The 22281-nt window shown below is 40.0% G+C and overlaps 4 protein-coding genes across 5 annotated transcripts; all 4 read left to right on the top strand.

The window, feature by feature from the left end:
- The first annotated feature begins 859 nt into the window (after positions 1-859).
- LOC103154625 (complement C1q-like protein 2) lies at positions 860-2435 on the top strand. The gene is made up of 4 exons (XM_007575973.2): positions 860-921; positions 1216-1326; positions 1412-1552; positions 1650-2435. Exons 1-4 carry the CDS (start codon positions 915-917, stop codon positions 2084-2086), a joined length of 696 nt encoding a protein of 231 aa, XP_007576035.1. The 5' UTR covers positions 860-914; the 3' UTR covers positions 2087-2435.
- Positions 2436-3734: 1299 nt separating this feature from the next.
- On the top strand, positions 3735-5096 carry LOC103154623 (complement C1q-like protein 4). The gene is made up of 4 exons (XM_007575972.2): positions 3735-3842; positions 3926-4030; positions 4115-4255; positions 4335-5096. Exons 1-4 carry the CDS (start codon positions 3836-3838, stop codon positions 4766-4768), a joined length of 687 nt encoding a protein of 228 aa, XP_007576034.1. The 5' UTR covers positions 3735-3835; the 3' UTR covers positions 4769-5096.
- Positions 5097-9247: 4151 nt separating this feature from the next.
- On the top strand, positions 9248-12073 carry cbln18 (cerebellin 18). Its single transcript, XM_007575971.2, has 7 exons — positions 9248-9353; positions 10429-10528; positions 10763-10942; positions 11021-11179; positions 11279-11367; positions 11463-11543; positions 11656-12073. The coding sequence occupies exons 2-7, from the start codon at positions 10429-10431 to the stop codon at positions 11779-11781; spliced, it is 735 nt and encodes a 244-aa protein (XP_007576033.1). The 5' UTR covers positions 9248-9353; the 3' UTR covers positions 11782-12073.
- A 3726-nt stretch (positions 12074-15799) lies between these two features.
- On the top strand, positions 15800-21829 carry tagln (transgelin). 2 transcript variants are annotated; one of them, XM_007575969.2, is made up of 6 exons: positions 15900-15986; positions 19205-19247; positions 20373-20561; positions 20649-20820; positions 20905-21007; positions 21113-21829. In XM_007575969.2, exons 2-6 carry the CDS (start codon positions 19236-19238, stop codon positions 21249-21251), a joined length of 615 nt encoding a protein of 204 aa, XP_007576031.1. In that variant the 5' UTR covers positions 15900-15986; positions 19205-19235; the 3' UTR covers positions 21252-21829. The 2 variants fall into 2 exon arrangements, with proteins under 2 accessions (XP_007576032.1, XP_007576031.1); XM_007575970.2 differs by lacking the exon at positions 19205-19247 and having other exon boundaries at positions 15800-15986.
- Positions 21830-22281: the final 452 nt, after the last annotated feature.

The following is a 22281-nucleotide window of genomic DNA, read 5'->3' as shown; positions in this document are numbered from 1 at the left end:
CATTCCAAGAGGATGTTAAAAAACTTTATATATATTGAGGACAGTGACACTACAGTTGAATAATTTTCAACATGATTTTTTTGTACACTTTTGACCCAGCACAGTAGTTGTCAAATATATATATATATATATATATAAATAAAAAACGGAAGTTCCCCGGCCAGGAGGTTGGACACAACGTAGTTTTGTGAACGATCCAAGAGATTTGTGCGTCTCTTACAGGTGACGGATAATACCTGAGCAGCATGAGGAACAAAGCCCCAAACTATGAGGAAATGTCAGGGACANGTGCACTGTTGTTGCCAATAACCGTCTGTGTCCTTAACGTTTCGCTTTCTCTTGAAAACATCTGACTTATGTGAGCTGCTGAGTATCTTTCGGTCATTCATCCTTGCAGGAGTTGATTTTTGAATAATGCTTATTTTTCTGCTACTCATTCCAAGAGGATGTTAAAAAACTTTATATATATTGAGGACAGTGACACTACAGTTGAATAATTTTCAACATGATTTTTTTGTACACTTTTGACCCAGCACAGTAGTTGTCAAATATATATATATATATATATATAAATAAAAAACGGAAGTTCCCCGGCCAGGAGGTTGGACACAACGTAGTTTTGTGAACGATCCAAGAGATTTGTGCGTCTCTTACAGGTGACGGATAATACCTGAGCAGCATGAGGAACAAAGCCCCAAACTATGAGGAAATGTCAGGGACAGAGAGGCCACAGGGATGAAGAAATCTATTCTCACACTTCAGGTTTTAAAGGCAAATGGGAGGGACAGAATGAGGAGGAGCAAAGTTAGGAGGTTACCAAGGGAGGAGCTACATAAAAAATATATATTCTCTGTTTCTGTGTTATCGGTGAATATCTTTCTCCTCCTGCAGAAGGATTGGTATCATTTGCCATCATGAGAGGTGAGACTTTAATAGTTCGAGTTTGACGGACATTATTGTTGGAGTGTAATGTTTTAGAGTTGTAAATTACAAATGTTACTACTGAAGATAAGTAAGAAATTTAAATTTGATTAAAAATATAAAACAACGCAAATTTAATAGAAAAAAAAACAGCTAATCTGAAAATTGATGCTTTTTATAAAAAGAGGAAAAATGTGTCAATTTGATGGTCATTTTGAAAGATGGTTCAAACTTTGGAAAGCATGTCTGCAAAAGTTTCCTGATTAATGCATTGTTTTTTTGTTGTTGTTTCAGCGATTTTTCTGCTGTGTCTGCTGCAAGCAGTTTTTGGTCAGAGTCAAAATAGATTCGGCTGGAATGGACCTGCCGTCACACAACCTGCTGCAGACCCTAATCTAAACAAAAGTGGGTTAAATGTCTCTTTAGACGGAGTCCCTACCAAGTTTCGCCTCCAAAGCTAGCGTTTGTATGTTTTCTTATATGTGTACAGTCTGCAGTAACGACCAAGCGGCGTGTGGCTGCTGTCTGATGCAGAAGCAGATGGCGAGGATGGAGCAGTTCTTTAACATGACAACCACAGAAATGAGCCAGCAGCTCATGAACTCTAAGATGACCCTCAACAACATCAAAAGTGAGTGTTCACGCCAAGCAGAGTGCAGCACAGAACATCATGGCCTTCTGATCCCATTAAGCAGATCTTTTTTTTTTTTCTATCTATCTTTTTTTAGACAACCGCAGCGCCTTCTCTGTCGCCCTGAACAACGAGAAAACTTTGACCTGCTTCGGCCCCGTAGCCGATGACAGACGGGTCACCTACAAGCACGTCTTCCTCAACCTGGGAGACAGCTACAACGCTCAGACCGGCATCTTCACCGCTCCCAGCTCGGGTGTCTACAGCCTGGCGGCCACCGTCTACAGCCTGTCTCCTGTTGACCTGCCCCAGGCCACCTGCGCCCAGCTGCAGGTGAACGGCGTGGCAGTGGCTACCCTCGTTGAGAAGAACGGACTGGACAGCGAGGACAGCAGCACCGTTGTGATCGCCAGGCACCTGAAGGCCGGCGACCAGGTGTCCGTCATCCTGCTGAAAGGGTGCAACATCTGCGACGACGCCACCCACTATAACACGTTCACCGGTTTCCTGCTGTATGCTGCTGAGACGGCGTAGCTGCCTCTGGCGTTAACTCTGCTAGACGACGTCTGTTCAGGTCAACAGTCATGAGTTCAATGCTTTGATCCGTTGCACTCAGTTTGTACGTCGTGCGCATAAATTGTTAGCATCGTGTCGACTGAAGAGTAAATATGAACAAGTAACGTAGCTGTTGTTTCTTTCTTTTTTTTAAATTGAGGTATCCTGGATGTAACTTTTGACCCTGTTCCAATGAAATGATCTGATATGAGTTGCTTTCATTGTTCAGATAAAATAAATAAACTGGACTTAAACCTACAGCTGTCATTCTGAGCATAAATTTGTGAGCGAATAAAACAACAATAAAAAAATAAAAGTTCACACTAAATCTGATGTTGCAGATGATTTTTTTTTCCTTCTATTTCTACATTTTGTCACATCACAGCCATGAAGCAGAACCTATTTTGTTGTGATTTTATACAATAAAATGATGTTACACATAATTGTGGGGTGAAATCAAAAAGAGATGTTGCTTTTTACATTTCTTACAAATTCAAACTCGAATGGCAAGTGTTCAGCCACGTTCTACTCTGATACCCCTAATTTAAATCCAGGATAGCTTCAAAAGTCATCTAATTGTGAATTAGGATTGACCTAAATCCAGCTGTTCTATGAAAAGTCTCCAAGATTTCCCAGAGAACATTAAGGAACAAATATAACGGAGACTAAGAAATACTTTAAATATTCCTTAAACAATATTCAAAGCGTCTCACAGAGCACTGTTGAATCCACTGAACTTTATAGCCTACATGCACTGTAAACGTGGTGGTGGCAGCATAATGCTGTAGGCGTGCTTTTGTTTAGCAGAGATCATGAAACGGGTCCATATTGAAGGTAAAGTGGATGGAGTTAAATGTAGGGAAATCCTGTGAGAAAATCTGTGCATGGCTCCAAAAGATGTGATGACAGCAGGACTCTGAGATGCGATCACAACCACACAACCACATTTCATGACAACCAGATTTACTGCTTTTGGTTTCTTCTGATGTAGAATTATGATGCACGTTTCACATCGATGAAGTAAAAGTGGGATGAGATGCAACGTGAACATTCAGACTGCAGTCGCTTTGAAAACTATCAGATACATATCCAATTTAGTTTTACTGGAAGTGGCACAAACCAGATTTTGGGGGAGGGGGGTGAAAAGACTGGAATTAGGCTGTACAAGCCGCTGTGAAAACGTCAAACATATGGTCAAAAGAATTAGATTTGGGTTGCATTTTCCTGCTGTGTGAACGTGTCCTGGAGCTGGTGGAGACTTTGACCAAAAGCCAACAGATTCATCTTCACTGCCATAACTGGAGTGAAGATGAATCTGTTCAGATTTGTATTTTTAAAAAACCATATTGAAACATGACAAAATGTGGAAACAAGTCCAGAACTTTTCAAGGCATCTCTTGTTATCTCCTGGTGTGACAGAACCAACACCTCCCTGCAGACGATATGTGATATGTGCCCTGCATCAACAACAAAGAACTGGAGGGTGTGTTGCTGCTTCTGTGAGCACCCAGTGATGAAAATACCCCCAGTTATACTATTACAGAGGCAAGCAGGGGGCCAAATTAAAGAAGAACAAAACAAGGTGGAGCGATCTTAAAAGAGGAGAACCGTAAATGTGAGGTGGTAAGGGAGGAGCCCCAGGAGAACTATATATCCAAGATTCTTTTCCCCAAACAGTCACTTCTTTCACCTTGTCCTCCCTCTAGAAGCTGTCTGTATATCACCAACATGAGAGGTGAGATTAACACACAACAAAAGAACATGAAATTACAAAGCTCGACAAATGTTCATGCATCTTTTGCTTGTTCTTCTCTCCAGCTGTCGTGTTGTTGTGCTTGCTGCATGTGGCCCCTGGTAGGAGTCAGTTCGAATGGGATGGACCTGAGCGAGCCGCTCCGGGCGCCGTCACCAGCTCAGCCAGCGGTGAGGACTTGTGATTGTGTTTTTAAGAGTGTATGAATGTGTGCATCTTCACCTGAACGGACGCTAAATTGTCTTTGTGTTCAGCCTGCAATGTGGACACGCTTTCATGTGAATGCTGCAAGATGGTGCGTGAGACGAACCGACTGCAGACGTACTTCAGTACAACTCTAACTAATCTGGAGAGGGAGTTAGATAAAGTAAACCAAACTTTTGTCACCCTTCAAGGTGAGAATCACATTCAGAAGATATTTAGACAAGAAATCACAGTTCTACTTTCTAACTACTCTAATCTTTTCTTCCGCAGGCAGCCGTGTTGCCTTCTCCGTCTCTCTGTACACCGGAGACAACTTCAAGTGTTTCGGACCGTTTGGGGTCGACACCGTCATCGCTTACCAGCATATCTTCATCAACCTGGGAATGGCCTACAACATGGCCACTGGCGTCTTCACTGTCACCTACCCCGGGGTCTACAGCCTGGCCGTGACCTCCTTTAGTGACGCCGGTTCTCCTGGCAACACGCTGGCTGTCTGCACCAGCCTGCAGGTCAACGGCCAGATAGTGGCTGGATCCAGAGAACTCAACAGGAGCGACCAGGAGGACAGCAGCACCATAGCTGTTGCCCTCAAACTGAAAGCTGGAGACAAAGTGTCAGTCAAGTTGGTCAAGGGATGCTTCCTCTGTGACGACTCGAGCCACTATAACACTTTCAGCGCCTTTCTGCTTTATGCTGACGCATAAGTTAGGGAGTTTAGTTTCCTCCTCTGTAATGACATGTAGGCGCTTACATTATGATGTTCTAAGCTCTTTGAGGGAAATCATATTTTAATAATGTCGTCCTATAAGCTTTCAGTCTGGGCGATCTGAAATCTTCCTGACATAAAGCTTGACTAGTGTAACATCTTGTGTTTTTCCTCATCAGATTATGACATTTCTTGTTTGATTTGAGGCTCGAACCCCTAAATCCTTCAATGACCTTAAGACAAAGAAGTTTCCTTTATTTGTGATTTTCTTTTAATCTGAGTTCTTGTGTATTGTCAACAAACAAGGAAGTGTAAAAACAATAAAATACTGGAATGTGAACATTGGTTTGCTGTCAATAATTGATGTGTTTTTTTGTTTTTTTTTGCATATAATAACCAAATCTCTGAATTTTTCTTACGAAGAGATAATGTCTCCAAGTGGCCATTCTGAAAGACTGAAGATTGAAGTATAAGATATGTTAACATGTAGTAAAACATGTTTAGGATATCTAAAATCATGATCTTTGGGGTGGATGTTTGGTAATGTGTTAAACATTATTAATAAATCACAAAAAAAAAAAAAATCCCATCATTGAAGGTTAAAGTACAGGATATTTTCATGGCTCAATTTGCACTGTGAAGATTATATACAGTTCTGGAAAAAATGAAGAGAGGCCACTTAAAATGATTTGTTTCTCTATTTTTTCTTTTTATAGATTTATGTTTGAGTAAAATCAACATTGTTCTTTTATTCTAAGAACTACTGACGTCTCCAAATTTCCAAGCAAAAATTTAGTATTAGTTTGCAGGAAAAAAAAAGGATGCATTGTTTTCAGACCTCAAATAATGCAAAGAAAAAAAAACAGGTTCATATTCATTTAGAAACAACAATGATAATGTTTTAACTCAGGAAGAGTTCAGAAATCAATATTTGATGGAATAACCAGGAGGCTTTCGATGAGGTTCCCTGCAGTGGGCTCTTCATTGTTTTCCAGAGCTGCAGTAGCTGATCATACATATGAGATGAACATTAAATACACCCCTAAAACACCCAACTTTTAACATATATAACACAATTTTTATAGATGATTGCCGTGTTTATCTTTGTTTAATTAAAATACATCCCATCTTTTTTTCCCTTTAAGTATATAGTATAAATACTCTTCAAATTCGGGAAAGTTAAGAGACGCATCATACAAGTAAGGCAGACGTATGTTGAGTTTCATGAGTCAGAAAATAGCTACAAAATTTAGCTACTCGCTTGAACTTGCCCATTTTAAATTCAATTGTTTAAAACAGCTTCAGATGTGACACATAAGACTGGATAGAGAATCTAAATTATTTCACCTGGATTTTATCTTCAGGGTCAAACTTCAAAATAAAGAAGTCAAACCTACATTATCAACAGTACAAACAATATACTCTGATCCAAGGAATGTGCAACTGAGCATAGGATCATTTTTACACGTAGTCAATATTAAATGGGGAAAACAAAAATCTTAATTGGCATTTCATTTCTGGTGGCAATGAGAGAGCACACAAGCCCGAGGTCACCAGGTTGTTTTAATCACAGCATGGCCATTAAAGAAGCGATGATCGACTCCAGAAGGATAACCATCAGAGAGGAATGTGTGGAGAAGGTGGCCAGCTTTCCGTTCCTGGTTGCGCACATGGATGCAGACCTGAAATGGAGATCTAACGCCACAGCAGTGGTGAAGGCAGCGTTTGCAACAACGCTGTAACTCTAATTTATGATTCGCCTCATTGAAGTGGGCCATGTGCAGCACAAAAGTATCATTTTTATCAATTAGTTTTTCCTTTTTCTTATTTACAGCCAGACTATACGCTTATTTTATGCTCTGTGTAGTTTTGAGTGGTTTGTACATCAATTTCATTGTACTACTAAACTTTATATGTTGGTACAATGACAATAAAGATTTATCTGTATTGTCTCTAAATCTAAGTCTTGATCACTATCTCTAGTGACCAGCATTTAAAATTCCAGTGTGTCCACTGGTATCATGATGATTTATCGTCTTACTGAACTCCAAGTGTTTGAGATTGAATGGCCATCTAAATTTTTACACCGATGGTATTTAAAGAGGGGCCTAGACTTTGACAGTCTTCTTGTCAATGGATTCTCATAAATGTGGAATCAATTTATAATGTGTAAATTATAAATGGATTCTATATTTAATGTGTGGAATCAGCTTTGTCAAGCTTTACATCATGTTCTAATGCTATATTTTTTATAACAACTTAACATAACACAGTTACTTTATTGAGCTATAAAAAGGCACTAGTGCCTGAAAAATACATAATACCACCTCTTTACATTGACATCTGGTGGCGTCACTCTTACACTCTTAAAATATTCAGATTTCTTCCAGTCAGATTGAAAAAAAAACAAGTTAATGTATATAAAAATTAAAAGATTACTTTACATTTAAATCTTCCCGGGGTACAAATTCTTTTAATCTCAAATGTAGGACTGTAGCTGTGCCATTTCTTTTCAGTTGATGTTAAATATAATAGCAGAAAATACTTGAAGTTCAGTTCATGATCCTTGATTTTAATCTCTTTAAACTCTTTCCTCTACCTCTTCACATCTAAAACATCTGGAAATATCCAATATCCTAGGTCTGCGAAAAGAACATGCAGCAGTACGGCTCAGGGGTAGGACAAATTGTTAAACTGAAATTGATCAAAACTCGTGACTTCTCCTACATGAAAAGTTGAAAAGCTTCAGTTCTGACACTATTGTTTTTTTTTTATAAAAGAATTTGATTATTCTTGTTTGATGAAGAAGAATAAAAAATGGCAAATGCTTGTACTTAATATTCTTTCTGTTACTTGACAAACTGTTAAGCCATCTCAGAGGAACCAAAAACGTCATAACTCCGGGGTTTTAAATCTCATCCGAGGTTAGAAAACAAGAGATCGGTTTTACAGTCGGTCATTACATGAATTGCTTGTTTTGTGAAGAGGTGTGCAAAGCCAACAAAGAGCACCTAATACGTCCTGGCCTCCATCTAGACGATAAGAGCAGAGGAACACAGGAAAAAGCAAGAAGAAACAGGTCAGCTGATGTGGGAATCAAGCAGCGGACAAACAGAATAGGCAGGCCGCTGTCCCAAGAGGACAGAGAAGCTTTAAAGCTGCTGAAAGGAAACTCCCTGCCGTTAAAAGGAGCTACTGGAACAACGATATTGACCTTCGATATCGGCTGTATCCTAATTTAGATGCTTGCCTTTGTTAATGCAGCCGTTCTCAAATAAATTCACAATCACAGTCTAATTTCCCATCATCAATATTTGAATTGTACTCAAACCTGACAAGGCTCACAAGTCAACAAGTAAATGAAGATGATCAGGATTTTGACTGAAACGAAACATCAACTCTCTTTTCTATCCAGAGTGAAATAAAAGTTGTTCTCCTTTCCATTATTAAATTCTTATTTCAGAGCTATTCTTTGACTAACACTTACTCTCGTCTAAAAGAAACACAGAATAGCTCTAATTTGGTGCAAGTCAAATATACCCAACCACATAGGTTTGTTAATTAAAAAAAATTCCTAACAGTAGTGACCAAGACACACAGTGATAAAAGCATCCTAATGATCTACTCTGTGACATTTCATCCACTGCCTCAGTCCATTTCTTTCTTCCCATGGGTTATGCTCTCAAAGTTACCTGGACACAATTTGTTTTCCTGTAATGGACTAGAAGGGCCATTTAAAGGTCTGGCAACCTGTTCAGGGTGTACGCTGCCACTCGCTCTGTGAAATAAGAGTCTTGAGCAACCAGAACTTGTCAGGACTATTATCTGACAGGTTTCCGGTGTCTCACTGCTTGATTGTGTTTTCCTCGTACATTTTGGACATCTATCACATTTTGGCTTTCCTCGAATTTTTTTTTATGACAGTGAAAACCTAAAGTAACACCTTGTGAATGGCTTTGGGGTTTTATGTTTTCACTGAATTTTGATCATTTTATTCACATGAATAGGGAGTGTGCCTTGTACATATCACATGTCCCGACCAACAATAAGAGATTAATCGGTGTCTGGTTCTACCACAATAGTTGAGAAGAAAGAGATTATGGAAATAACAGTATCTGCCAAACCTCATCATGGGAATCAGGTGAACGTGTATTGTTGTCTTATTCAGGCCATTATCGATCGACAGATAATCTATTTTGTTTTCTTAACAATGGCCTTCAGCATCTTATGAAAGGAGGGCAACCAGAGACCGATGTCCTAATAAAGGTTATTATGGTCCAAGCACAGGTGATTGTTGCTCTTTTACACCTAAGAAAAAATGAAATCCATCCTGGCTATCATAGACAGACATGCCTTTCATTGTCAGGAGAAAACAAGCGTACAGTACTTAATTCACAGTGTACGTTTTAATTTACGTGTGAGGAGGCGGAGCTTCTGCCAGTCGCCACCTTTTGGGGTGGATCTCTTTTAGTCAATCAATAAGAGGCAACACAGTTCCCCCGCTTTAAACTCTTAGTTTCACAAACTCACCTGAAATAGCCTCAGCATTTCTGAACAAGAAGAGGGAGCAACTAAACAAAACAGTAAGTTTTACATTTCTGTCTCTGCTTTACTCATTATTACATCAGTTACAACAAGTTAACAAATGCTTGATAGAAACTAATAACAACAACCAATGCAGATCAATTTTGAGACCAAACATAACTTGAGTGAAATGTGTGTTATTGTGACTTGGTTTATAGAAAAGCTGTACCATCCTTACTTCCCAGCATGATTTTAACATGAACTTTTTCATGTAAAATGTTTATCACCCTAAAAAAATGGAATCAAGTAATTAAACAAGGCTATGAAAACGTGGGTTGAAAGGACTGATCCATAACTTTGATAATTAAGGAGAAAACATCTGAGTTATAAACATAATTCAATCAATTGTGTATATTCTGCTGAAAGACTAACCAATTTTTTGGTTTGGTTTTTGGTCAAACTTTTACTAGCAAAAGATTCATAGTGTTTACCACTGTACATTTTCACAATTATATAGTATATAGCTATGTCATACAGTATAATATAGTACTATAATACTGCATTGTAATATTACCTGTTTATATGACTATATGACCAATTCTTTGGTCAAAGTGTTGAACCTGAACGTAACTAATATTAGCTTATGTTACATACTTAGCATGTAAAAGGCTAAGTATCCAATCTAAGCAGAGAGTATTTTGACACAACCCAGTGATATTAATCTTATTTTAGAGCATAATAATTTCATGCTATTGAATCCATCTAGTTCAGGTGTATCAAAGTCGAGTCCTTTGAGAGCTTCTATCCTGCAACTTGTAGATGCCTCCCTTCTCCAACACCACTGAATTAAATAACTGGATTATTACCAGGTCTCTGTAAAGCTGAATGACGACTAATAAGCGAACTGAGCAATTTTATTTAGGTGTGTTGAAGAATATGTGCATAAAAGTTACAGGATTGTAGCTCTTGAGGACTCCACTTTGTTGTTTGGTGTGTATTTGCCCAGTGAACAAAAAGCTAAAACTTTAGACTTACGTGGAAAAGTCTGTTTTATTACTATTATCATTTGCTTGTTTGTTTGTTTGGTAAAATATGTTTATTTTTACATGCTTCTTTTCCCCCCCTTTGTTCCAGATGGATGTTTTACCGCTAATGCTCCTGTTGGGGTCGCTGTTTCTCTGTGGACGCGTTGAGGCCCTGTCCTCCGCTATGGACGTTCTCAAACAGGATGCACGTAAGCCACAAACTCTCATCTGGATTAATTATATTTTAACTTCTTGGTGTAATTGTTGATTACATGACTGCTTCCTGTCTTAGTCTTGACTAGATGACACATTTTCATGAACTGAAAGTGCTCTATAAAGAAGATCTGATTGAATCTGACGCATCAGTGATGAAAACATGATGATAAACGTGATGATAAATGTGAAAATCACAGAGACTGAGTGTGATTCTCCTGTTTTTGCAGTTAAGTGGGGCGTGCCTCTTACCTGCAGCAAGTGGGACTGCGATTGTCCCTTCAACCGTCAACGTGGTTGCTGTTGTGCCGCCAACGAGATGCACCAAGTAGAAGAAGAGAGCTTCAAGAGGATAAAATACTTGTGGGAGAAAGTTATGTCCCTGAATAGCAGAGTAAATGCACTTTCAGGTACACCAGTGCTTAAAAGAATCAAATATGTGAAAGTGAAAGTGTAGTTGCTGACTAGTGTTTGATTTTTCTTCTCAGGTGGTTTCAAGGTTTCCTTCAAGGCCACCATGAATCAGAATATAGCCATTGAGATTCCTGGATCTACTGAGCGTTGCTTTGGTCCTTTCAATACCAATGTCCCGATCCCTTACTCCAATGTAGCGCTCAACAGCGGCAATGGCTACAACCCCTCACTGGGTAATAAGCACACCAGGAAGAAGTAATCTGAGCAACAATGGAATATTTTCTCATGCTGAATTAAAAAAATAAAATAAAATACTTCCCTTCTTTCTGCAGGTGTCTTCACTGCCCCTTGTCCCGGTGTTTATATGTTTTCTTTCACTGCCTTCTCTTCTGTTGGAGTGGATGGACGCCTGTACCACAAGGTATCCCTAAATTTCAAAGTGAACTTTTCTCTTCCGAGCATCTTGGTCGAGCCGTTTGTGTTTCCCTTCATCTGTGATGTTTATTGCGTGTGTAGGTCCAGCTCATGAAGAACGGCAAGATGGGGGTCAGCGTGTGGGAGAACAATCGAGAAGATATCGAGGACAGCGCCACTCAGGTTAGACGGGAAAAGAGTACTACAAAGAAAATGCATGCATATTTTTGCTTTATTTATTTTTCACCCTTTTTTGCTGAATTTTGGTCAATGTGTTGCACATCTCTGTTTTCAGGTTGTGGTAATGGAGATGCAGCGAGGCGATCAGGTCTATATGGAGCTGGTGTCTGGAAGGAAGCTCTGCACATTTATGGAATACAATATATTCACCGGCCACATTGTGTATCCGTACACTGAGTGACCAACCAGCAGGACATCAAGGGATCATTGAAATCCACTTGTCTTCATACAACAAAGAGAATAAATTCTTGATAAAAAATGATTGTTACTGCACCAGGTCTGTGATCCTGTAGCTTCAGAACCTGTGCTGTAGTTATACATGTGATTACAGACAGTGAATTTGCGTTGCATGAATACATTCAATATATATAAAAACATGTATTTTTGTGAATAAAGGACCAGAACAGGCTGTGTAAAAAACAAAACATGACATTTTTGTTGATTTGGATGTAATAAAAACTTGTCTGAGAGATGATGACTTTTTTTTTTTTCTGGGGCAACATAAACACACAACCCATAGCGAGAAATGATCATCAGGTAGAGTTTTAACAGGTTCATTTATGTGGAGCTAGTCAATGAAAAAACATACATGTGTTGCATTATATTACTAAAACACTAATGATTGCCACCATAACAATATTTGTTGTGGTGAATAAATAAGTTCTGAATTGTTCATGTCTTTCTGTTTTAGGTTCGTAGCACACAGATTCCAGCTAACAAGGAGTTAAATCAAGATTTCCATCTCGACAGCAACGTCTCAGTGAAAAAGCTGCTTCTAGCCGACATGCGCTGTCTTGAAAAAGAAAAAAAAAACTAGATTTATTTCCTCAGTGTCTTGTTACAATTATTTTGCCTTCTAAAGTACCACCAAATATGTAAAAGAAATAAACAGGTGGAATGTTTGGTAGCAATAAATTCCTTTGTAATATATTATACAATCAGAAATACAGAATCAAAAATACTTTATTAAACCCCAAGAGGAATTTTTTTTTTATTATTATTTGTTGACAGTCCAAGAGTGTTAAAATATTAGAAAACATAAAATATACACACAGTTCTTATGAAAATTATTTTTTTTTAAATCTCAAGTTATAAGCAATTTTAATATAACCTGAATGTAAAATATAAGATAAAATAAAAACAAATTTGCGCATGGAATATGGAAATGTGTACGTATATCTATAAATGAGTCCATTGTAAACTTAGTGACACACAGAGTTGGGTATTGTATAATCTGATGGGCGACAGGCAGGAAGGATTTTCTGTGGCACATTTTGTTATAGTCACTTGCTGAAAGTGTTCCTGCAGCCGAGCAGCAGGTCATGAAGTGGGTGAGACACTCTGTCCAAGATGACATGCACCTTGGACAGCATCCTTCTCTCCAACATGAGTCCTGCAAAGTTCCAGAAACTTTCTGCTCCAGGGACTCGGCTGCTCCAAGTGTTAACTATTTTACAGTTTTTAATCAAATAACCTGCCTGAGGCTCTCTGATTTACAAATTCTTCTCTTCTTTAATTAAACTTTAACTGAACTAGCAGAATAATTTATGAAAGCGTCTTACATTTTGTGGTTCTTATTTAAATGACATTGTGAGAACATGCATTGCGACTATTGAGATCCAGTTGGTAAAGCTGCACTTGCAAATGAAATGATGTTTCCACATGATGTATTTTCAGGTTCTCATTAATGATAAATGTTAATAACTGTTGTTTCAGCTACAATACCGCAGCTGTGTTTATCCTTGTTGTAGTCTTCTACAGTCCTCATCACAAGCTGCATCAAAAAGAAAAATCACAAAAAATGTCTTGAGATATAAGAACATCTGGTTCTACTCTACATCCAGCTGCTGGAGCAGGAATAAATGAGATGTCCAGAGGCGCAGTAAAAACAGTCGTTACTGCAGCGATAAAGCTGGCCTGGGTCTCTTGTTGATCGTCTTTGTTTCTTTTACCTGCAAGAGATACAGCGCTGCGTTGGGAGTTTTTAAAGTTGGCCAAAACAAAGTGTGAGCAAGGTGAAGACTGAATATCAAAAACTGCAACACATGGCGGAGTGAGCGAAATTTTAATCTCACTTAATCTCCTTTAAGACACAGAGTCTTACTAACGGCAGAGCTTTTGTGAACGTCACTTTTCGACTTTTCGACTGGGCCATTCTAATAAATGAATATGCTTATGTGCAGTTCTGCTTTACAGTTGACCAAATAAAACGACACATACAGAGCAAACTATTCAGAGTTCAACTTTTTTCACATTTTTTGTTCCAGCCATATTCCAAATTGTATTAAATTAACCTACTTCTCCTAAAATTCTACACACAAATATCACGTTATAACTACGTCAAAAATTGTTTCTTTGAGGGTTTTTTTTTTTTTTTTTTTCAGATTTACTAAAAACAAAAACTCTGCTTTACGTAAGTATTTTCGACCTTTACAAAACACTGTTGTTCCACTTTTGGTAGCAATTACAGCCTTAAGTTTGTTTGAATATGATGCCACAAGCTGAACTGTCATTGAGCGGTTTCACTCATTCTTCTTTACAGTTCTTCTCAGGCTCCATCAGGTTGGATGGGAGACGTCTGCGCAGTCATTGTCAGAAATGTTCAGATTCAAGTTTGGACACTGGCTTGGTCAGTCCAAGACATTCACTGAGTCAGAGGTCAAGAGCTCTCTGGAGCAGGTTTTCATCCAGGATGCCTCTGCGTTCATCTTTCCCTCTATCCTCACTTGTCTGCCATTTCCTGCTGCAGCAAAATAAATCCCCAAAGCATGAATTTGATGATCCCCATAGCATACCTGAAACACATTTCTTTTTTTGTTTGACACAATGGAAAAGTCAAAGGAAATTAGCCAAGAGTTGAGGAAGAGAATTCTGGAGCTGCACAAGTCCGGTTCATCCTTCTCTCATCATTGTGGCATTTAGTAAATAATTCCCCTCCTGTCAGGTGACCTTCTGAGTCTGTCTGAAGACTTTAGTTCCCTCTGTAAGGTTTTCTTCTAGAAGTGCCCTGTTTTTAGCTCCATTCATTCTCCCATTAACTCTGTTCAGCTTTTCTTTTTCCATGCTGAAGAAAAGCTTCTCTCCAGCATAATGCTGCCACCACCACATTTCCTGGTGGGGATGGCCCATTCAGCGTAGCGCACAGTGTGCTTTCTGTCACACACAGCATTTTGCTTGTTGGTCACGGATTTCAGCTTTGTTCTCATCTCACCAGAGCACGTTCTCCCTTCGTGTTTCCAAACTGCAAACAGGACTCCAGCTCTCATTAATGCTTCCCCTTTGCCAGCTCGTCAGTTTCGGTGAAACATCATACCTTGGTTGTCCAGCAGCTGTGCCAACCTCCTCTCATATTCAGATGATGGATTGACCAGAGCTAACTCTGCTTTAAACTTCCCCACAACTTCTCTGTCTCTTGCTCTTTATGATCCTGTTTGTTCCCTAACATTCTCCTGTGCTATTTGGTTTTGGTCTATCTCATAAAACCAGAATAAAACACATCACGGTTTGGTGCTGTGGCATGATAAAATGTGAAAAGGTTAAAATGGCATAAAAGGTTTTGTTCAAGGCTCTGCATATATTATTGCAGTAGGAGTTTCTTTTGTGTTTTGAGCACAGAAGCAAAAGTCACACATGCAAATGAGAGTGTCATGCCAAAAGGCAGCTGTAATGGAAACGGAAGTGATTGAAATGTCATGAGTGGTGGCTTGGCACACACTCACACAACACAACACTCACAGGACTTACATGGAGTTCTGTGTCTTAATCCGAGAAAGATGAGGGTTGAATAAACCAATTCCTAGTCCTTATTCCCTTCCATCCTAAATGAGGATCATTATTTTTTCAACTCAGTCCTCTGTACATTTTGCCTGCGTTATAAACCGGTACTTCATGTCTTTTCTAAACATTTTCCCTGTTTTCTTTGGATTCCCTTTCCCGTCCACCATCCCGCAGCCTCTTTGAGTGATGTGTGATGTGGCAAAGGTATTTGGAGAATTCCCTCTGACCAAAACCAACGCTGCCTGGCTGCTGTCTCCCTCCTCTGCATGGGAATGAGCTCTACCCAAATAAGGCAGGGCGCTCGGTCTTGACGTGAGGAGAAGAGGCGCAGCAGACAGGGAGAGGTAGCCGCTGAAAGGCCATGGCCTTATAAGGGCGAAGTTTCCTTTTCTTTCTCCTCCTTCCCCCGCTCCCATTTTTTCTCTTTCCTCCACCCTGGCTCTGTCTCTCAGTAGACTAGTGAAGTCATCAGTGCCTTCTCCTCCTTTTAAGCAGGCATTTTTGGGAGGGACGTCCCTGCAAGCATATACAAACTCCGAGGGAAGCATCCGCACTTGTCCCTCACACCGCACCAGCAACCAGCTCAGAACTCGCCTTTTCTCTTGCACAGTGAGTATACCTTTAATTCAGGTCATTTTTCAAGAGGAAGCTTCAGAGAAAACAGGATTTGTGTCAGTTTTTAACATTTCTTGTCAACAGTCTCACAGTGGGATCTCAGATTGTAAATGTGATGATGAGGCTCTTATCTATTTTTTTTTCTTTTTTTGTAAATGACGGTAAAGTGGTGAAAACTCAGATCTAGTTCATGCTGTTCTATATTCACCCAACTTCTTTTACATTTAATCCCAAATGTAAGTTCATCCATTGTTAAATAATTTTCTATGCAAAGCAAGAAGGACAGCAGAGAAGCCATCATACAGTGCAGCCTGTGTGACACTGACATAGTTCTGTTTGCACACGCAAATGATCCGATGCCATACATGGCCTTTGCAGCCAAGTGTCTATAGCTGCTTGCCTGGTTATGAAGATGCTCTGATGAAGATGCAGATGAATAGGTGAGGAAGAAAGAAATGTGACTCACACTGCCATAGAAACACACTGCCTTGCATTTGTGAACACATATGGAGCTAGTGCCTCATTTAAATGGCTTTCTGGAATGTTTGCACTCAAGATAACTAGCAAATCATTAAATATGGCAGCACACTAAGAGTTTCCAGGAACAGCAGATCTGTGGGAAGCACCAGCGGGCAGCCTCATTTTCTGAACAGCAGCAGGAGCGAGATAAGGCTATCTCCTCTGCCGATCTTGCTGCAGCGCATAAACAGAGTAGAAACCCTGGAACCAAGCATCCATGTCAGCGCGGGGGCAAGTTGGAGCACATCCTTGATTTCATACTCAGATGTAATACATCAGATCTGATCAAGCAGCAGTTATGCAGTTTGTCCAGCTAATCAGAGCCGCAAAGAGCCTTGGCAGGAGGCTCAAAAAAAAAAAAAAAAAAGGGGGCTCAGCTATGTCTGGCAGATCAGGGGAAACAGCAGCAGTTTTTATGCTCAACTTCCATAAACCAGAGCCAAACTACAGCAGAGCTCTGAAGCAGCAGCTCAGCATCCTCCACACAAAGCTGAGAAAACCGTTGGATTTGTCCCATCAGCAGCAGCAGCAGCAGCAGCAGCAGCAGCAGCAGCATTGCACCCAGCACTGATCTGCCAAGTCATGCTGAGGAGCAAAATGCTTATAATGACTGTTAGTCCCAAAAAACAGTTTGCTCAATCCAAATTCCTCTATTGGTGGTTAGCTGGTTAACTGTGGAAAAGGCATAGCTACATGACTCCATGTCCCTGCATGCCGCCACAGTTGCCACAGCCCTCATATGGGTTTCCTGTTCTGGCGTTAGGCACGTTTACCATGGCGATAGACAAACAGAGCAGGAAAACACGAGGAGGAGAGGATAATTGTGGGGACTGAGTTGATGCAGTAATGCTTGTGGGAATCAGCACTTTTAGATTTCTCAGAAATAGCACGTTTGAAGTGTTTTCTTTTTTTTTTTTTTACATTTTATGTTTTTATATTTTAAGGTAGATGACTTTCAACAACTTCAAACGAAATATTTGTCAATCTGCACTCATGATGTTGATTTATCGCAATACGTTGGGCCTCGCATTCCAACAACTAGCAGATGTTCTCTACTATCAAAACTCTTGTTAACCCCTGGCTTACGTTACCATGAACAGCCTCACCGGTGTTTCTTTTAGCAGCACAAACAGCAACTGAACTTGTTGCAGTTGAAGTTGCTGCATCATTTTGGGCTGTAAAGTATGTTAGGCTGGACGTTTTCCCCCACATGCTGTTTTTAATAAGCAGACAGGCAACACAGGAGCTTGTTTAGGAGATAGTTCTGACTTATTGGACCCTAGGCCGGATGCCAAGCATAACAACAGGTCCCTGGATGCCCATAAACAGTTAAATAGACTTGGACTCACTTAACCTCCAAAAAGTCTTATATAACCCTGATACGGTTGTCATGTAATGCACATTCCTGGCTCCTTTTCTCTACTCTCTCTCTTTTTTTTTAGTTTTTCAGGCATTGTGCATGTAAACATGTCCCCACAATAAGTTCAGTCTGTGCTATTTGCAGTTGTGGTTCACTGAGTACTTTATGACAGTAACTACTGGTTGCCAATAAGAAAGAGACAAGCTGAGAGCCTACCAGACCAGCAAATACGCTGCAACAATGATTCGCCTGTAGGAGTGTGTGGGGCCTAGAGAGAGATGAAAATGAATTAAACCTGTGGCTTTAAGTTAGTGGCTGTGTTGCTCAGCATGTGAGTTTAGTTTCGTGTGGCTTGGAAAACCACCACAGGAAAAGCACAATGTATTAAAGAGGGTTGATGGTAGCTCGCTGCGGACATTCTGGGCAGGAGTCCATTAATGGCTTTGGCACACCAACTCACATTACAGACATGCAGAGTGTCTTTACTTAACTTTGTGAACCTTATTCAGAACTAAGTAAAACTTATGTTTTAAGGGCTAAAAGTGACTGATTCCTACCAGGCGCTGCTTCTTTTACCACTTTGCGATTTCAGACTTTTGCAGTTTTGGATCATTTCATATGTTTATGGATTCAAAGGAACTGCCTACAAGAGGTCATTTCATACCAAACATTCACCAGACGACGTGTGACCAGACATATTTTGGACCCACTTTAAGTGGTTTAAAGTAATCTATAACCTAATCACGATCCTCCAAAAGAATGTTTAACTTCTAACAGGAGGTCTCTTGGATTTCATCATTCAGGTTCATCTCGGGTTACAATCCGTCCAATCATGTTGAAACAGAGTCAGCTGTTCCCGATGGGGATCAAAACCAAAACATGTTAAAATGTGAAGTAAAATCTTCAATCTTCAAGTTACCCATTTAGTTACCCATTTAGCATACAGATAAATGTAGTAGTGAGCAAACTAACGTAAAATTACATTTGTCTCCCAAAGTTGTACCAAAACCAGGACCGCAGGAAGAAGCAATCACAAACATTGGAGTGTAAAGAAATCTTGGCAGAGTGACTGAGTGAGAAACAGAGAAGGCTTCAGTCTCTCTCCAGATGTGTGAAAGTTGGCAACTCTGCATGTCCCAGTTCTTGGACACAATCGTTTCTTTGCATTCCCACTCTAAATTAAATTCAGATTGTTCTCTAGAAACATCATGTCAAACCATCCCCGACTTTACATTGTGATTTTGAAGCTGCGGCTAAAACCGCAACGCAGAAAGAAGCATCCTCGAACCTCCTCACATTCATCTTTAACATCTTAACTCCTTAACCTCTCCAGGAACAGGAAGTTGACGTGTCCTGACATCAAGATGGCAACAAAGGTTGGACGGCGCTGACAGCACTGTGATATGCCTTTTGCTCTTGGCTGGTGGCCCCAAAAGACTCTGACTTTATTTCGTCCTTATTTGTGGCACTTTGCATTTGCTAGCAGAGAGTGCATATGTGTGTGTGTGTGTGTGTGTGTGTGTGTGTGTGTGTGTGTGTGTTTTAAAGGCAAAAGTGCAGAAATCGGATGGCTTTCTACAGTGCTTCTATTGTAAATCATTTTGCCCTAAACACCCTGACAGGGCAGAATGGATTGCATTGGGAGACATGATGCTGTGAATTTCACTGATGAGCAGAAAATATTCAAACAGAGCTGATGAGCAGTTACACTTATCTACACGCTTCTGACCAGCATGTGGTCACTGTTTGTGCTGGTGAATTTTGTACACTGTATGTATTCATTGTGAGGAGACAGGTAAGTCTCAGAGGGATGCACTGGAGTCACATGTGGAGCCAAGCCATGAAGTCACAAATTGAAAGAATGAAATAATTACAGAACAACTTGACTCTGACTTTATCATGTTGTAGGCTACTAGCAGGGTTTTGTAACAAAGCTGCCACACAGCCAAGTGGTGTACACTATATCTGTCTGTGATACTTAACTTAGGAACATGCACCCAATAATGCCTAAATTGCTAATTGCAAAGTACTTTTTTTTTTACAAACTCCTCATATTATTTTATAGAACCTGAAAAACTATTTTTCTTAAGGCTTTAAGGAAATATTTTTACTTAGATTGCATTTTCTTTCAAATGTCTTGTTCAGACTTGAAATTCAATGCTTATGATTGGAGACAAGCACAGTTTATTTATATAGACTCAACTTGAGATTTGACTCGAGACTTAGGAGGAAAGACTTCAGACTTAATTCACTTGCAACACTAAGACCTGGTCTCATGTCTAGTTGTTTTTGTAAGAGGGTTTTCGTGTTAGCAGTGGGGTGTCTCCTTTGGGCTCCATTTAAACTATGCAAACGCCATAGTTTGCATAGTCCTATAGTTTAAATAGAACTGTCTATAAACATCCACTTTAGACCAAAAGCATTGAAATGTGGAACATCACTGCCCGACCAGTAGTAAGTACGCTAACGCAGCTCTACCATATCCACTTCTCATTTTCCAGAGTGTCGGCATGGCTAACAAAGGTCCATCCTACGGCATGAGCCGGCAGGTTCAGGATAAGATCGACAGCAAGTATGACCCCGAGCTGGAGCAGATCCTGGTGGAGTGGATCAGCCGTCAGTGTGGCTCCGGCGTGGGGAGGCCAGAGGCTGGCAAATTGGGCTTCCAGGCCTGGCTGAAGGACGGATGCGTGAGTTAGTTGACCCTGTTTGACACGCTGCTTTTAGAAGAGCATTCCATAATACAAACCTCTCTTTGTTTCATGTCCCCCTGTCAGGTCCTGAGTGAACTTATTAATAGTTTGTTTCCCGGAGACAAACCGATAAAGAAGATCCAGAGCTCGCCAATGGCCTTCAAACAAATGGAGCAGATCTCGCAGTTCCTCAACGCTGCAGAGAAGTACGGCGTCACCAAGACTGACATGTTCCAGACCGTGGACCTATGGGAAGGTTAGAATGTGTTGCTGTGGTGGAAGCAGACCAGTCTTCAGTAAATGATTGGTACTTTAACCTAAACATTGTGTGCTGGTACAGGTAAGGACTTGGCAGCGGTTCAGCGGACCCTGTCGGCTTTAGGCAGCTTGGCCGTCACCAAGGAGGAAGGCACATACAACGGAGACCCTAACTGGTTCTTCAAGTGAGTCCAGTAAAACAATCTGCATCAAACAAGAAAGAAAAAATAAACAGTAAACACAATTCCTTTCATTTTAAATGTGTGACATTTCTGGATGCTGTATTGCAGGAAAGCACAAGAGAACAAGCGAGATTTCAGCGACGAGCAGCTGAAGGCTGGGAAAAACGTGATCGGGTTGCAGATGGGGTCCAATAAGGGGGCCAGTCAGGAGGGAATGAGCTATGGCCGACCCCGACAGATCCTTTAAAGTGTCCAGACATGCAAAACCTCCTTAGCCTCCTTTTCCCCTGAAGCCTCAGATGCGCTAGACATCCTCCAGGAGCCTTTGGATAACCGACTGCTCCTTTATGTCTTAACCTTCTGCTTTAGAGTCAAGGAACCTCCTTAGTCTCAAAACCCTGCCTTATGGTTCCTTTAAGTTTACTCTGGTGACCACTGCAGGACTTGGCATGCTTTCCCTACATCTGAGTGTCTTAAGATGCAGCAATAGCCAAAGAAATCCTTGTGCACCAAAAGGCAATTTATGATTTTTACAGTGCATTGTTTATCAATTAGTTTCTCTTGAAATATTAACATTTTGTCATGTTTTCTACATTTACAGAACATTGGTTCTACTTGCTAAGAAAGAAACATTAGTTTGTTTACAGAAGATTTAGAAGAAACTATTCCCAAATTGACAAGGACGACCAAAGGGTGTGCAGATACTCTTTAATTTTTACTGCTAGTATCGTTTAGTAAACTGCCACTTCCTACTTTGCTACACCTGCTGTGTCAGTACCAACAGTTTTGTACGTTGTCTTAATAAATAATGACTTTGACATACAATTGTGATTGTGGCTGGTTCAATCTTAATTGTGCATCCACATCAAAGACACATTAAACTGGCTTTTTTGTTTTGAGCAAGATGAAAAAGAAATTGAGAGTTTAGAAAATGTTCATGTGAGGACTTACACATAGTTTTCACCTTGTTTCTTTCCATCTCCTGGTGATCACATCAGGAGATAGAAAGTTTTATACACAAAGTTTGTACAAAACCTTTTTGGTTTTGTACAAACCAAAAAAGTACAAAAATGTCAGGCTGTGCAAATCATTGCACTTTAGCGATTCAGCACATGTATTGTGCGACTGTCCCCAAAGATCAATATTAACTTTGATGTGTTTTACTCTTTCATTTTTTGAATTATAAATCTACCTTTCTTTACAGACTTTGTGGTTTTGATATCTCTTTTAATTTTTTTTTTTTTGGCAAAATTGATCAAACAGCATAATATGTTAGA

The sequence above is a fragment of the Poecilia formosa genome, unplaced genomic scaffold (assembly GCF_000485575.1).
Source record: "Poecilia formosa unplaced genomic scaffold, Poecilia_formosa-5.1.2 Scaffold393, whole genome shotgun sequence".
Lineage (NCBI taxonomy): Eukaryota > Metazoa > Chordata > Actinopteri > Cyprinodontiformes > Poeciliidae > Poecilia > Poecilia formosa.
Note: the sequence above shows the minus strand (reverse complement) of the source record. Positions and strands in the feature narration are given on the sequence as shown.

Excerpts from the sequence above, each read along its gene's own strand:
- LOC103154625 (XM_007575973.2), top strand. Across the intron at positions 1,327-1,411 it reads AGACCCTAATCTAAACAAAA|TCTGCAGTAACGACCAAGCG; the intron begins GTGGGTTAAATG and ends ATATGTGTACAG. Across the intron at positions 1,553-1,649 it reads GACCCTCAACAACATCAAAA|ACAACCGCAGCGCCTTCTCT; the intron begins GTGAGTGTTCAC and ends ATCTTTTTTTAG.
- LOC103154623 (XM_007575972.2), top strand. Across the intron at positions 4,031-4,114 it reads CGTCACCAGCTCAGCCAGCG|CCTGCAATGTGGACACGCTT; the intron begins GTGAGGACTTGT and ends CTTTGTGTTCAG. Across the intron at positions 4,256-4,334 it reads AACTTTTGTCACCCTTCAAG|GCAGCCGTGTTGCCTTCTCC; the intron begins GTGAGAATCACA and ends TTTCTTCCGCAG.
- cbln18 (XM_007575971.2), top strand. The coding sequence starts at position 10,429 with ATGGATGTTTTACCGCTAATGCTCCTGTTGGGGTCGCTGTTTCTCTGT. Across the intron at positions 10,943-11,020 it reads CAGAGTAAATGCACTTTCAG|GTGGTTTCAAGGTTTCCTTC; the intron begins GTACACCAGTGC and ends TTTTCTTCTCAG. Across the intron at positions 11,180-11,278 it reads TGGCTACAACCCCTCACTGG|GTGTCTTCACTGCCCCTTGT; the intron begins GTAATAAGCACA and ends TTCTTTCTGCAG.
- tagln (XM_007575969.2), top strand. Across the intron at positions 20,562-20,648 it reads CCTGGCTGAAGGACGGATGC|GTCCTGAGTGAACTTATTAA; the intron begins GTGAGTTAGTTG and ends TCCCCCTGTCAG. Across the intron at positions 20,821-20,904 it reads GACCGTGGACCTATGGGAAG|GTAAGGACTTGGCAGCGGTT; the intron begins GTTAGAATGTGT and ends GTGCTGGTACAG.